This window comes from Penicillium manginii (genome assembly GCF_028828005.1).
Source record: "Penicillium manginii strain IBT 31320 chromosome Unknown utg000006l:1.0-4164085.0:1.0-4166146.0, whole genome shotgun sequence".
Lineage (NCBI taxonomy): Eukaryota > Fungi > Ascomycota > Eurotiomycetes > Eurotiales > Aspergillaceae > Penicillium > Penicillium manginii.
The window spans coordinates 359,380-371,093 of record NW_026643107.1 but is presented as its reverse complement, the minus strand read 5'-3'; the positions used below and the strand labels follow the sequence as shown (position 1 = coordinate 371,093).

General features: G+C 51.3%; 3 protein-coding genes across 3 annotated transcripts; 2 read left to right on the top strand and 1 right to left on the bottom strand.

Moving 5' to 3' along the window:
• Nucleotides 1-355: 355 nt before the first annotated feature.
• N7533_008549 (NADH kinase POS5) lies at nt 356-1,791 on the bottom strand (the record flags this gene model as incomplete). Its single annotated transcript, XM_057105199.1, has 3 exons — nt 356-1,421; nt 1,486-1,597; nt 1,671-1,791. The coding sequence occupies 3 exons, from the start codon at nt 1,789-1,791 to the stop codon at nt 356-358; spliced, it is 1,299 nt and encodes a 432-aa protein (XP_056956648.1).
• A 568-nt stretch (nt 1,792-2,359) lies between these two features.
• On the top strand, nt 2,360-3,697 carry N7533_008548 (lysophospholipid acyltransferase family protein; the record flags this gene model as incomplete). The annotated part of the gene is made up of 2 exons (XM_057105198.1): nt 2,360-3,228; nt 3,304-3,697. 2 exons carry the CDS (start codon nt 2,360-2,362, stop codon nt 3,695-3,697), a joined length of 1,263 nt encoding a protein of 420 aa, XP_056956647.1.
• Nucleotides 3,698-4,209: 512 nt separating this feature from the next.
• On the top strand, nt 4,210-7,927 carry N7533_008547 (putative RNA polymerase II transcription elongation factor (Ctr9); the record flags this gene model as incomplete). The annotated part of the gene is made up of 3 exons (XM_057105197.1): nt 4,210-4,725; nt 4,799-5,065; nt 5,138-7,927. The coding sequence occupies 3 exons, from the start codon at nt 4,210-4,212 to the stop codon at nt 7,925-7,927; spliced, it is 3,573 nt and encodes a 1,190-aa protein (XP_056956646.1).
• Nucleotides 7,928-11,714: the final 3,787 nt, after the last annotated feature.

Below are 11,714 nucleotides of genomic sequence, written 5' to 3'. Positions count from 1 at the left end.
GATGAAAGGATAACAAAGATAGTGGGGGGAAGGGAAAGGGAAAGGGGTGGTCAAGCAAAAGAACGGACTCCCGCCAAGGCGTTCCGGGGGTCGAGCCAGGAACTGGGAACTTTAGCAATTTACAGAAAACACTGTGGGGCTGTAGTCTAGATTAATTAGGTTGGTACTTAGGTAGCATTATGGATTATTCTATTGATTGTGGTTGCGTTCACTATTGTGTTGATTGTTTGGTTATTGTTGTCACTATTGTACAGGTCATATCTGAATACCCAGGTAGGCACTGGCATGATATGAGATATGATAGATACACTGCGTATACTGCTGTTCACAGCTGCACACCGTTGGCTGTTGACTGTCACTCCCCAAATGGATAATTAAACTTCAACAGCCCATTCAGCCCACCAACCCATCCCTCGTGCGCCTCACCCCCCATACTTCTCCGCATTACACTCGGCACGCCACCCTGCCATTCGTTCTTCCCATGCCGCATCTCCTCATTCCACACTCGCACCTCCATACCAACCGCCATCCCTTGTCCAAGATTCACACCGTCAAGACTAACTTCCAACTCACGCCCGCGGTTCTTCTCGCTCAGCCGCAGCGTAATAGGCGTACTCAACGGTAATACCAGGGGTCGGAAACTGAGACTGCGCGCACAGATCGGAGTCAGGAGGATCGAGGGTACCAAGGGATGCACAATACTACCCCCGCTGCTGAGACTGTATGCTGTACTTCCGGTCGGGGTCGAAATGATGATTCCATCCACCACCGCCTCTGTTAAGAATCGCCCGCCGACAAAGATGTCCACGACCGCTAGATGAGGTTCTTTGCCGCGGTGAATGAGTAGCTCGTTCATCACGTACACCCCTTCGCCTTGGTCGGACTTGCCCCGGATCGGGGTCGTTTCTTCGCCGTCGCCGGTGAATAGTCCGACTTTGAGCCGGTTGCGCATTAGGATGGGTGCGCCGCGGGTACAGCCCATTGATTTGCCTCGGACGGAGGACCAGCCTGTTGGGCCCATTACTGATGAGGCGGGCGCGTTTGCTGTGGTGGCTGTGGTCGCGGGAGGTTGGGGCTCTTCGAGAACGGGCGTGCGGTCTCCTGCCCCAGCGCCGGACATGTAGACTTCGCGGAAGGCTCTTTTAAATTCGGAGAATTTCCATTCGCTTAGGAAGCCTAGGGTGCCCATGCTGAATGAGAGGACTGGGGGTACGTTTGAGCATGTAGCGAAGAGTGATGATGCGTGTAGGATGGTGCCATCTCCGCCGAGTGTGACAGTCAGGTCGACCTTGTCATGGAACGCAGTGGGTGTCTCGTCAAGCGAGGCTGAATAAACGGGATATGAAAGGGTTGAGTGGACTTCTTCGGCGGTTCTTGACTCGAGGACGACGGAGACGGAGGGATATGTTGAGGTGATGTGACTAGGAGAGAGGGGGTCAGCACTGAGGCACCGAGGACCAACAAGGCTGTAGAGAGAGGATGTACTTGGCAAATTCGACCAGTGAGTCAGTCACGGCTGGCGCGCAGTTCTTGCGGACCAGCAGAATGTTTCGTGGAGCTGCTGGCCATTGGAGAGAAAGCAGTTCGCCCTGGGATTCTGGCAGGAGTCAGCCTTGTCTTTGTGCACTAGCACCAGCACCAGCACCAGCATCCATACCAACGTGGCGTACCTTGGTATTTGGGAATCAGCCGCTGTGAAAGAGAGGCAACATCGCGAATCTCGTGACGTGTTGCGGAGGAGGAGAAAGTTCGTAGGAACGACTGGCCGGGGATGCGACGGAGACACTGCATGATGTTGAGAGGAGATGACCTCAGTCATGTGTCGTAGACTATCACATCCATAAGCCTTGTCGATAGTGACGGGTGTGAGCACGAAATTGTTGAGGCTGTATGGAGGATGGAGTACGGAGTTGTAAATAAAAGAGGAGCCCCACTGATCTCTCAACTCTGACGTTATCCTAGTTAATTAACTAATTAGGGTAGACTGCTTAACTAGGAGTATTGAGTTTGAATGGTTCACGAGACCCCGCGTTCTTTGTTTCTCTAACTTTACTCTGACTCAGTCCTCTTCCTCCTTCTATCATTACTATCATTACTCCTCCTCCTCCATCCGAGTAGCTGTGACGTGAAGCTCTTCAGAGCTCTTCCAACTGGGCAGCCGAGGCCGCACTGTCGATCCTCCCATCCGCCACATCCCGCGCACCTTGACTTCTCATTCCACCAGTACTGGACCTGCTGGTGCTGGTGATTCCTAATAGTTACACTCACTCTCCCTCGGGGAAGACCACCCTCCAGCTTCCAACAGCTTGAATCCCCCTCCAAACCTGCCCGGGGCCCCTCCCCTCCCCCCCAGTCCACCATGGATCCCGAGGTTCGCCAACGCAAGCCCACCGCCACATCACCCACCTCACAAGACATCGCCGAACTCCAAAAACACTCAACCAAACCTGCCACCGACCCAGGCCTTAAACATGGCATCTCCATGCAAATCATCCGCTCCCTCCTGTTGGCAGCCTGGTTCGAATGCTGCATCTTCGCCATTTTCGCAACCCAACTCATCGGCTCCCCGCTCTACCTCCTCAACAAAGACTACTACTACACCTACATGGCCTACACAAAGCAATGTTTCGGTCTAGCAATCACAGCCCTAACACAATGGGCCGCACCAACTCTCTTCCGCGTCAGCGGCGACGCAAGCGTAAGAGGCCAACTCCATCTCACAGACGACGGCCTCCTCCGCACGCAATTCCCAGAACGACTGGTCATGATCGCCAACCACCAGGTCTACACCGACTGGATTTATCTGTGGTGGTTTGCCTATACTAACTCCATGCATGGCCGTCTATTCATTATTCTCAAGGAGAGTCTCAAGTATATCCCTGTCGTGGGTCAGGGCATGATGTTCTACGGCTTCATCTTCATGGCCAGAAAATGGGTCTCTGATAAACCGCGACTGCAGTATCGATTGGAGAAATTGAAGTCCAGACATCAGGGCTCGCAGTCTGGACAGCCCAAGTTTGATCCGATGTGGTTGCTTATTTTTCCCGAGGGGACGAATCTTTCGAATAATACTAAGCGCAAGAGTGACGAGTTTGGCGCCAAGTCGGGTTATCCTTCTTTTAGGCATCAGATTTTGCCGAGGTCGACGGGGTTATTCTTTTGTTTGCAGCAGTTGCGTGGGACGGTGGATTGGGTTTATGATAGTACTATTGCTTATGAGGGGCCGCCGTATGTTGATTCCTTCCTGGTTGTGTTTCTATTGGGAAATTGGCTGAGTTCGGTTTACTGATGCGTTCTCTACAGAAAGGGCAGCTACCCTGATAAATACTTCACCCTTCGCTCAACGTATCTCCAAGGAAGACCGCCAACCTCGGTGAATGTGCACTGGCGACGATTCGCCGTGGCAGATATCCCCCTCGAAGATCAGAAGGAGTTCGACGCCTGGCTTCGAGACAGATGGGCTGAGAAGGACGAGTTGATGGATCAGTATTTCGAGACTGGGAGATTCCCATCTGAGCTGGCTGGTACGATTGAAGCTAAGAATCCCACCGCTGAGCAGAAAGTGGCTCTCGAGGCGGGATTTGTGGAATCTCATGTTCGCTTGCACCACTGGGTCGAACTTGGGTTGATCTTTATGGTGCTGGTTGGTGCAGCGTTGCTTTGCCGCGTTGCTCTTGGGTTAGTGGGGATAGTGTGACTTTGTTGAGTTGAGTGACTGGGTGGACCATTGGTTATTGATTATTGAGCGTTGATGTTAGTTCTGGTTTCGGACGGAGGGATGGATGGATGGATGGGATGAGATATGACGACAAGACCTAGAGATACTTCTTCCATTAGATATGGCATGTCATGAATACAAATATAAATATTCGACAGAGTATTGTATTCGACAGAGAGATGTGATTCTACAAGTGATGCTTCAAGCGATGCTTTATACTGCCGTGGCGCAGGTGGCTCACCGCACCGCCACATCCCAATTCTCTCCAAATCGAACACCGCGACCTCCGCCTCCCCGAGTCACTGCCGCGTCTTTTTCGACCTTGGGCTTTATCGACGCCTCACTTATCCGGCGCAAGCTCATCACTATCACAGACTTTGATGGGTCTAGCTCGATCATGAGTTGAAGCTGTCAACGATTCCTCATCAAGTCGCATCCCGACCTCGCTTTACCTCCTCTCTTTATCTCTTCCCCCAGGTGCAGTCGCAATAATGGCGCCTCTCGAAAACGGCCATGCCAATGGCTTAAACGGCGATTCTCTACCATCTACAAGCTCCCTACCTAACCTACGTTTCTCCGATATCCCCGATGCCATCGATATTCCCGCCTCCAGTTTCGACAGCGAAGTCGAAGTCAGTCTCCTCGACCTCCCCGAAGACCCAACCGAGCTCTGCACCCTCTTGGAAAATGAACGGGCGGCCAAGAACTTCTGGGTCATCATCGCATTGGCCTACGCCAAGCGAAAGCAGATCGACCATGCCATCGATATCCTGAACAAGGGTCTGGCCTCCGTCGCCCACGGAGCTACCAAAGAGAAACTCGGCCTTCTGGGCTGGATCTGCTGGTTGCTCATGCTGAAGAGTCGCCAGGCTCCTCGCGTCGCGCCAGAGGGAGAGCTCTACTCAGAAGCCAAGACCAAGGACCACTACCTGCAGCTGGCGACGTCCACTCTGAACGAGGCATCGCGTTTGAATCCCGCGTACCCGCCTCTTTTCCTGGCCCGTGGCGTCTTGTGTCTACTTCGTGCCTCTCTGTACCCCCCCGCGTGCTGTTCGACCCGGTGCCATCGACACGTCGGAGCGGGTGGAAGCCCTCCGGCAAGCGCTGAAATGCTTCGACGAGTCCTCCAAGGCCTTTGGCGGTCGTAACATTATGGCTATTCTGGGCCGTGCCCGCGCACTCTACATGCTGGGAAGATACGCAGAGGCTCTCGAGGGCTATCAAAAGGTCCTGATGAAGGTGCCTAACCTGACCGATCCTGATCCCCGCATCGGTCTGGGATGCTGTCTCTGGCAGCTCGGCTTCAAGGACCAAGCGAAGGTAGCATGGGAGAGATCACTGGCCTTGGTAAGTTAGAACCGCTAGAATTTGTCTACTCATTCCTTTGAAAACATCGACTAACCACGCATCACGCTATAGAACCCCAAGTCCAAAGTCGCGAACATCCTCCTCGCAGTATACTACCTTTACGACAGCTCCCGCCGCTCTACTACCGATCCGATGTTCGGCTCCTTGTACAAAATGGCCATGACCCAATACACACAGAAAGCCTTCAAGCTGGATAAAGAATACCCCATGACCTGCGCCTCGTTCGGAAGCTACTTCCTTCTCCGCAAACAGTATCCGACCGTCGAGACACTCGCCCGCAAGGCGATTGAAAAAACGGATGTCATGCCCATTGCTAGTGATGGGTGGTATCTGCTTGGTCGAAAGGCACACTACGAGGGCGATGGTGCACGCGCTACAGAGTACTACAACAAATCCGACCAGGCTCGTGGTGGTGGTGAAAAGGGCTTCTTGCCTGCCAAATTCGGTGCTGTGCAAATGTCCGTCTCGAACAAGGACTTTGATGGTGCCAAGTTCCGCCTGGAGAAGATTGTCCAGCAATCAAAGAACGCCGAGGCGATGATTCTGCTCGCGGCGCTGCATGCTGAAGATGTCTTCGCTTCACAAAAGGCCGGTCTCAAGGATGATAAGTCGAATGAGACGAAGCGTGCTATCCATCTGCTGGAGTCTGTGCGTTCCATGTGGAAGGACGAAAAGCAAAAGCTGACTCCAGATGAATCTGTCCTGGTCTATCTGGCTCGTCTCTACGAGACCATTTCCCCGGAAAAGTGCATGCAGTGCTTGACCCAATTAGAGGAGCTGCAAATTTCCGGTATTCCTGAGAGTTCTCGGCCTGATATTGACGATCCGGAGGATCTGAAGGCTGCTCTTCGCGAGAGCCTTCCTCCCCAGCTGCTCAACAATATGGGATGCTTCCTCTACCAGAACGAGAAGATTGCCCTGGCGCGTGGCATGTTCCAATCCGCGCTCAACGCTTGCGTACACTCGCAGGAGAGAAAGGATGGTTCCGATAACGATGCCCTCGTCACAACTATCAGCTACAATCTTGGTCGCACATACGAGGCAGCAGACATGTGGGATGAAGCCAAGAAGGTCTACGACGGACTCCTCGAACGACACAGCGACTACACCGAAGCTAGTGCACGCTTGACCTATATCGCCCTCCGCCAGAGCCCAACGGAAGAAGGCCCCAAGAAGATGTCCAAGCTCTACGAAACCGATTCCTCGAACCTGGAAGTCCGATCCCTCTTCGGCTGGTATCTCAGCAAGTCCAAAAAGCGCGTGTCCAACCTGGCCGAGGACTCCGAACAGCGCCATCACAAGCACACACTCCAATACTACGACAAGCACGACCGCTACGCCCTCACCGGAATGGGCAACGTGCATCTCCACGCCGCGCGTGATATGCGCCGCGACACCGAAGCCGACAAAGAAAAGCGCCGCAAGGTCTACCAACGCGCCGTCGAGTTCTTCGACAAAGCCCTACAGTTAGATCCCAAGAACGCATACGCCGCCCAAGGAATCGCCATCGCCCTAGTCGACGATAAGAAGAACTACAGCACCGCCGTAACATTCTTCTCCAAGATCCGCGACACACTCAAAGACCCGAGCGTCTACCTAAACCTAGGCCACGTCTACGCCGAACTGCGCCAATACACGCGCTCAATCGAGCACTACGAAGCAGCCCTCGCGAAAGACCGTGCCCGCGACGTGCAGATCCTCGCCTGCCTAGGCCGCGTCTGGTGGCTAAAAGGCAAGCAAGAAATGAACCTAATCGCCATGAAGACAGCGCTAGACTACGCCCTGCGCGCCCGCGACGTCTCGCCCGACCAGCTCCACCTCCAATTCAACGTCGCATTTGTGCAAAACCAAATCGCCTCCCTGGCCTACAGCCTGCAACCGACGCAAAAGACGCTCCAAGATGTCCTCGAAGCCGCGGACGGCTTGAAAGAAGCCATCGAGACCTTTGAGAAACTTTCCAAGGAAAAGAACCCGCCTTACCCGGCGCAGGCCCTCGAGCAGCGCGCTAACATGGGCCGCACGATTAGCAAGCAGCTTGATCGTGCGATGCAGAGCCAGAAGGAGTATGAGGAGAAGAATGCGGCGAAATTGCAGCAGGCGCGTGAGGCGCGCGAGGCGGCGCAAGCTAAGCGTGAAGAAGAATTGCGCAAGGCCCAGGAAATTGAGATCGAGCGGAAGAGGAAGATTGCTGAGGAGCGGGCGCAGATGGTTGAGGAGACGCAGCGGAGTGCGGCTCGGCGGGCGGAGGCCGATCGTGCGCGTGAAGAGGCGGAACTTACGGATGGCAGTCAGGGGGAGAGAGTTAAGAGGAAGAAGAAGACTACGTCTAAGCGGAAGAAGAAGGGCGGCGATGACTTTATTGCTGATGATGAGGAGGGTCTTGGTGGGGAGGGAGATTTGGAGCGCAGTGGTGGTGAGGGCGAGGGGGATAGTGAGGGTGAGGCTGCGCCTAAGAAACGGCGTCGTTTGGAAAGGAGGTCTGGTGGGAAGGTTGCTAGCAAGGCTTCTAGCAAGTATAAGAGTGATGAGCGGATTGTTGATTCTGATGATGAGGAGGAGGAAGGGGAGGAGGCTGCGCCGGGTACGCCTGGTGATGATGAGAAGGAAGATCTTTTTGGCGATGAGCAAATACAGGAAGATGTCGCTCCTCGTCGTCGGGGGAAGGCGCGTCATATCGCTGATGATGATGACGAGGATGAGGACGAGGGAGAAGGTCAGGCCGATGTTGAAGCTGAAGCTGAAGCCCCGGCTAAAGTGAACGAGGACAATGATGACGATGACCTCTTCGGGGATGAGGAGAAGACGCAGACTCAGACTCAGGATACGGAGATGCAGGACTGAGTTGAGTCGAGTCTGATTTGCCATATTACCTCTCTTTTTCTTGTTCGTTCGGCGTCTGGGACATAGGCTTAGATTTTGCAATTGCGGCAGCAGATTGTTTTGCAAAACAAAATTAGGATTTCCAAGGTTCGTTTTGAATCCTTTTGTGTAATTAGCCTTCTATAGTCATCAATTAGGTATCGTCCTGTTTATCTGGATATACGAAATGTTTGCTCAATCAATTCCAAGTTGAAGTTGTGCTAATAGTTCTTGGTCTGCGACATGAGACTAGAACTCATGATATGCTTGGCATTAAGGTACTCCGTAATAATTTACTCCAGGGCTGCCTATTCAATTTCGATCTCATCTTTGTACACCTGGGCAGCAAATAGCAGGCTAACATGTAACCATGCCCTCTGCTTCTCCGATCGATCATCTGCCCCGGCCAACTCCAATTGAACCCTGCTAGTCAAGATCACGTTCAGATCCACTGGCATTAAACCCTCGATCTGACAAAAGTACCCCGACCTCCCCGAAACAACCGCCCCCAAAAACGGCCGGCACGAAAAAAAAATAAAAATTTAATAGCCCCTGGCAGCCTTCTAGCCTAGCCCGTGCCTAAGCTATACTATCCAAGTTGGTCGGACCCCTACTCACAATACTAATCCGCCACGGGGTTTATGGACAATGTAGATGGTACACTATCCTCATCCGTAACAGATACCTCTCATCTCATCTCTTGGTAGCGAAAGCCATAACTAATATACTAGTACTAGTGTAAGCGCGAGATATGGTCATTTAGTATACCCTAAACCTGCAACACTCCACGTTCCAGTATCGAGAGATCTGTCGCATCGAGGCTGACTCAAACCCTGGATCATCATGTTAATCTAGACAAGAAGGGCGATATCGCCGAGGTATTTTTCTAAAATTAACCGTTGCCCTAACACCTGCGCATCCACCTGCCGAGGACCTGACATGCCATGGCATGAGCTAACAACTTAGTAACTATATTACTAGTTAGTCTGTTGGCCCCAGTAACGAGATCAGACCTCTCTCTTCGACTCCGACTCCGACTCCGTAGCTGGTAGGGTCTAGAATCAATTCATCAATCTAATTAATTTCCGAACCTGCACCACGCACAATGCCACAGTGACCACTACTATGTACCTCGTTCTCGCTCCGCCTTACCTCGCACCAGACAATGAAGCTAAAAAGAGGGACCAAAAAGAAAAATCTCCGACGCATATGAGCCCGTTTTTTTCTCTTTCTTTTCGCTTTTCGCTTATTCTCCTATAGGCTATGTTCCTCCCATCCATCTCATCTCATCTCCACTTTAATTTGAACCGCAGGGCCAGGCGAGGCATGCGCCCCCGCCCCCTCCCTTGTCTAAGTAAATAAGCAGGCGAGGGGTAAAAATTTCCATCGAGCAGGAAAAAGTACGTAGTCCCTGGCCGAATGATTCTGGGCTGAATACGGAGTACGCGTATCGTATCTGCGTCTGTCTCGGCGTCTACCCTCCCCGATCGGCCCTAGCAATGCACGATCCGTCCCGAGCTGAGCTGACCTTACCTGGGGGCCTTGCATCTGCACGAACGGAGAACATGCAGCGACGTGCAGCTAGGAGGGGCTGTATTTGTGGTAATTGGGGTAATTTAATGTACTGCTGGTTGAGTAGTGGGGTGGATGTGTATTGCCTTTGTCTGAGATGGTAGGTGGTCACACTACAGCGTGAGAATTCTTTTATGTGATTTTGGTCGGTGTTGCTGACGCTATGATGATTGGCGGACTTGAATTTTAGATGTTATGTACTTATGTAGTTGAATTGGCTAGGTATGGGGTGTATCTGTAGGAGAAATTGACGACTAACTTGAATTGTAGCAACGTGAAGAAAATAGTGGTTGATGATCTTGGGAGAGTCTGTTTGCTTTTCTCTATCCCATTGTAGCAATTGATAGCATATACCTTCCCTACTAGTGTATCTGTGCGAGGGAATTGGGGTTCTTATTGATTTTCTAACCTTGGTATACAAGAGATCTGTAAAGAGATCGGAGCGCATGGCTAATTCCAATTCCGATTCTTTATGCGGCGTATTTATACGTCATTATATTCTGGTGCCAATGAAAACTTGCGGATTCTTGTACATAGTAGTAGTACTAGTATATCTGAAAACATAATTTTTTGTCGGGTATGGAAGGATAATCATCATACTGGTAGATATATGCAGCTTGAACATATCTTACCTGGGTAGCTTACCTCATAAAACTAGCAACTACTAGTATTAGTAGCTTTCCATTTAACATCAATCCATGTTCCGCCAAAATCCAACAATGAATTCAGAATTGAATTTACAAACCGCTCCTAATTCCTGCTGTATTGTGTAGTATTCATTTCTATCTTCTTTGTCCCTTTCTGTTCTTGCTGCATGTCCTGTCCAAGAATGTGATCCGAATGTCTCACGCATACAACCCACCACCACCATCACCACCAAACCCAAAGCAAGGAAAACCAAACATAGAAAAGAAAGTTACCACAACATATGCTGAAATTATTTGCGTTCCAGTTTTCTTGTACATATGCGAAAATTCTTATGCTTGTTCCTGTTGCTTGTTCCAACCTAGAGCCACAAGTGAGGAGGGTGGGTTCGCCGCACACGGAAGTCGTCCAAAGATCGGCACTCCAACGACCCAACCCCGGCAAGACAACAGGGCCTTCGGTGAAGAAGCACTTGATCCTAGGACTTGATGACATGGCCCTGTAGCAGTAAAGAAAAAGGGACCAGAGTATGAAAAAAAAGTCAAGCTTTTGGATTTGTCCCAAGGTGGAGAGATCTACATCGAACAAGCTTCTTCCGTCCGAACCGCTCAAGACTCTCTATACACTCGTGGGGCGATTATCGCGAAATCTCGCAGGATGTAACCTTATGGATTTTTCAAGGAGCTGGCGGATCGCTTTCAACTCTATTTGAGTTAAGAGGGCTGGCGCTCACTTGGCATGAGGCTTGGTGGCGTTTAATTGAGGATATCAGAATGGGTTCAATTGTATACTAGTAGTACTTCGGACTTTGGATATCGAAATGAGAATATGATAGAAATTGACTACTTTAGCCTCATAATCCAATGACCTACCTGGCTAGTACTGAATAGACCTTGACCTGCACATCACTCTCCCACCCCCGCCGATCGGAACATATTTAGCCAACGTCCCATTGACATATCGAGCCAGCACCGAAGACTTGAAGGGAAACCTTCAAGTTGGAATAAAAGTGATGATATCACCGACCTACGTCGTCAACTACGACCTGATCCCCTGTCCTGAGTTAGTACAGATCGTCAACAAACCCACTCACGCTCCCATGGACCCTCGCTACTCTACTCTATAAATTCCCGAACCGTTAATCCATCAGACCGGGTCAGGGTAGTTCTCCACATCAATCTAAGCCTTTCCACGCCCATTTGCTCTAATTGGGTATCCATGCGGCTCTAACCTTAACTTAAGATGTCATCGACCTGGAATCCGTGGCTGCTTTGCTCGGTGCCGGGGTGTCCCTCGTACATGCGTGACTGGGCGCAGGGCTGGAGGAAATGGGATGAAACGTCATGGTGGAAATGACTAGGTGGCTGATGGGTCGACAACTGCTTGTCAGGTACTTAAAGGTCTGACACGGACTCTGGAGCACTTCCTTCCTTTTTCTCGTTGCTCTTTTTCAATCCTGGTTGAACCATTGCTCCTACTGTAAGTGATAATTGCAACATTGGCTTGGATGCTGTGAGATCCGGTGCATGTAGTGAATACACCTCTGTCTCTG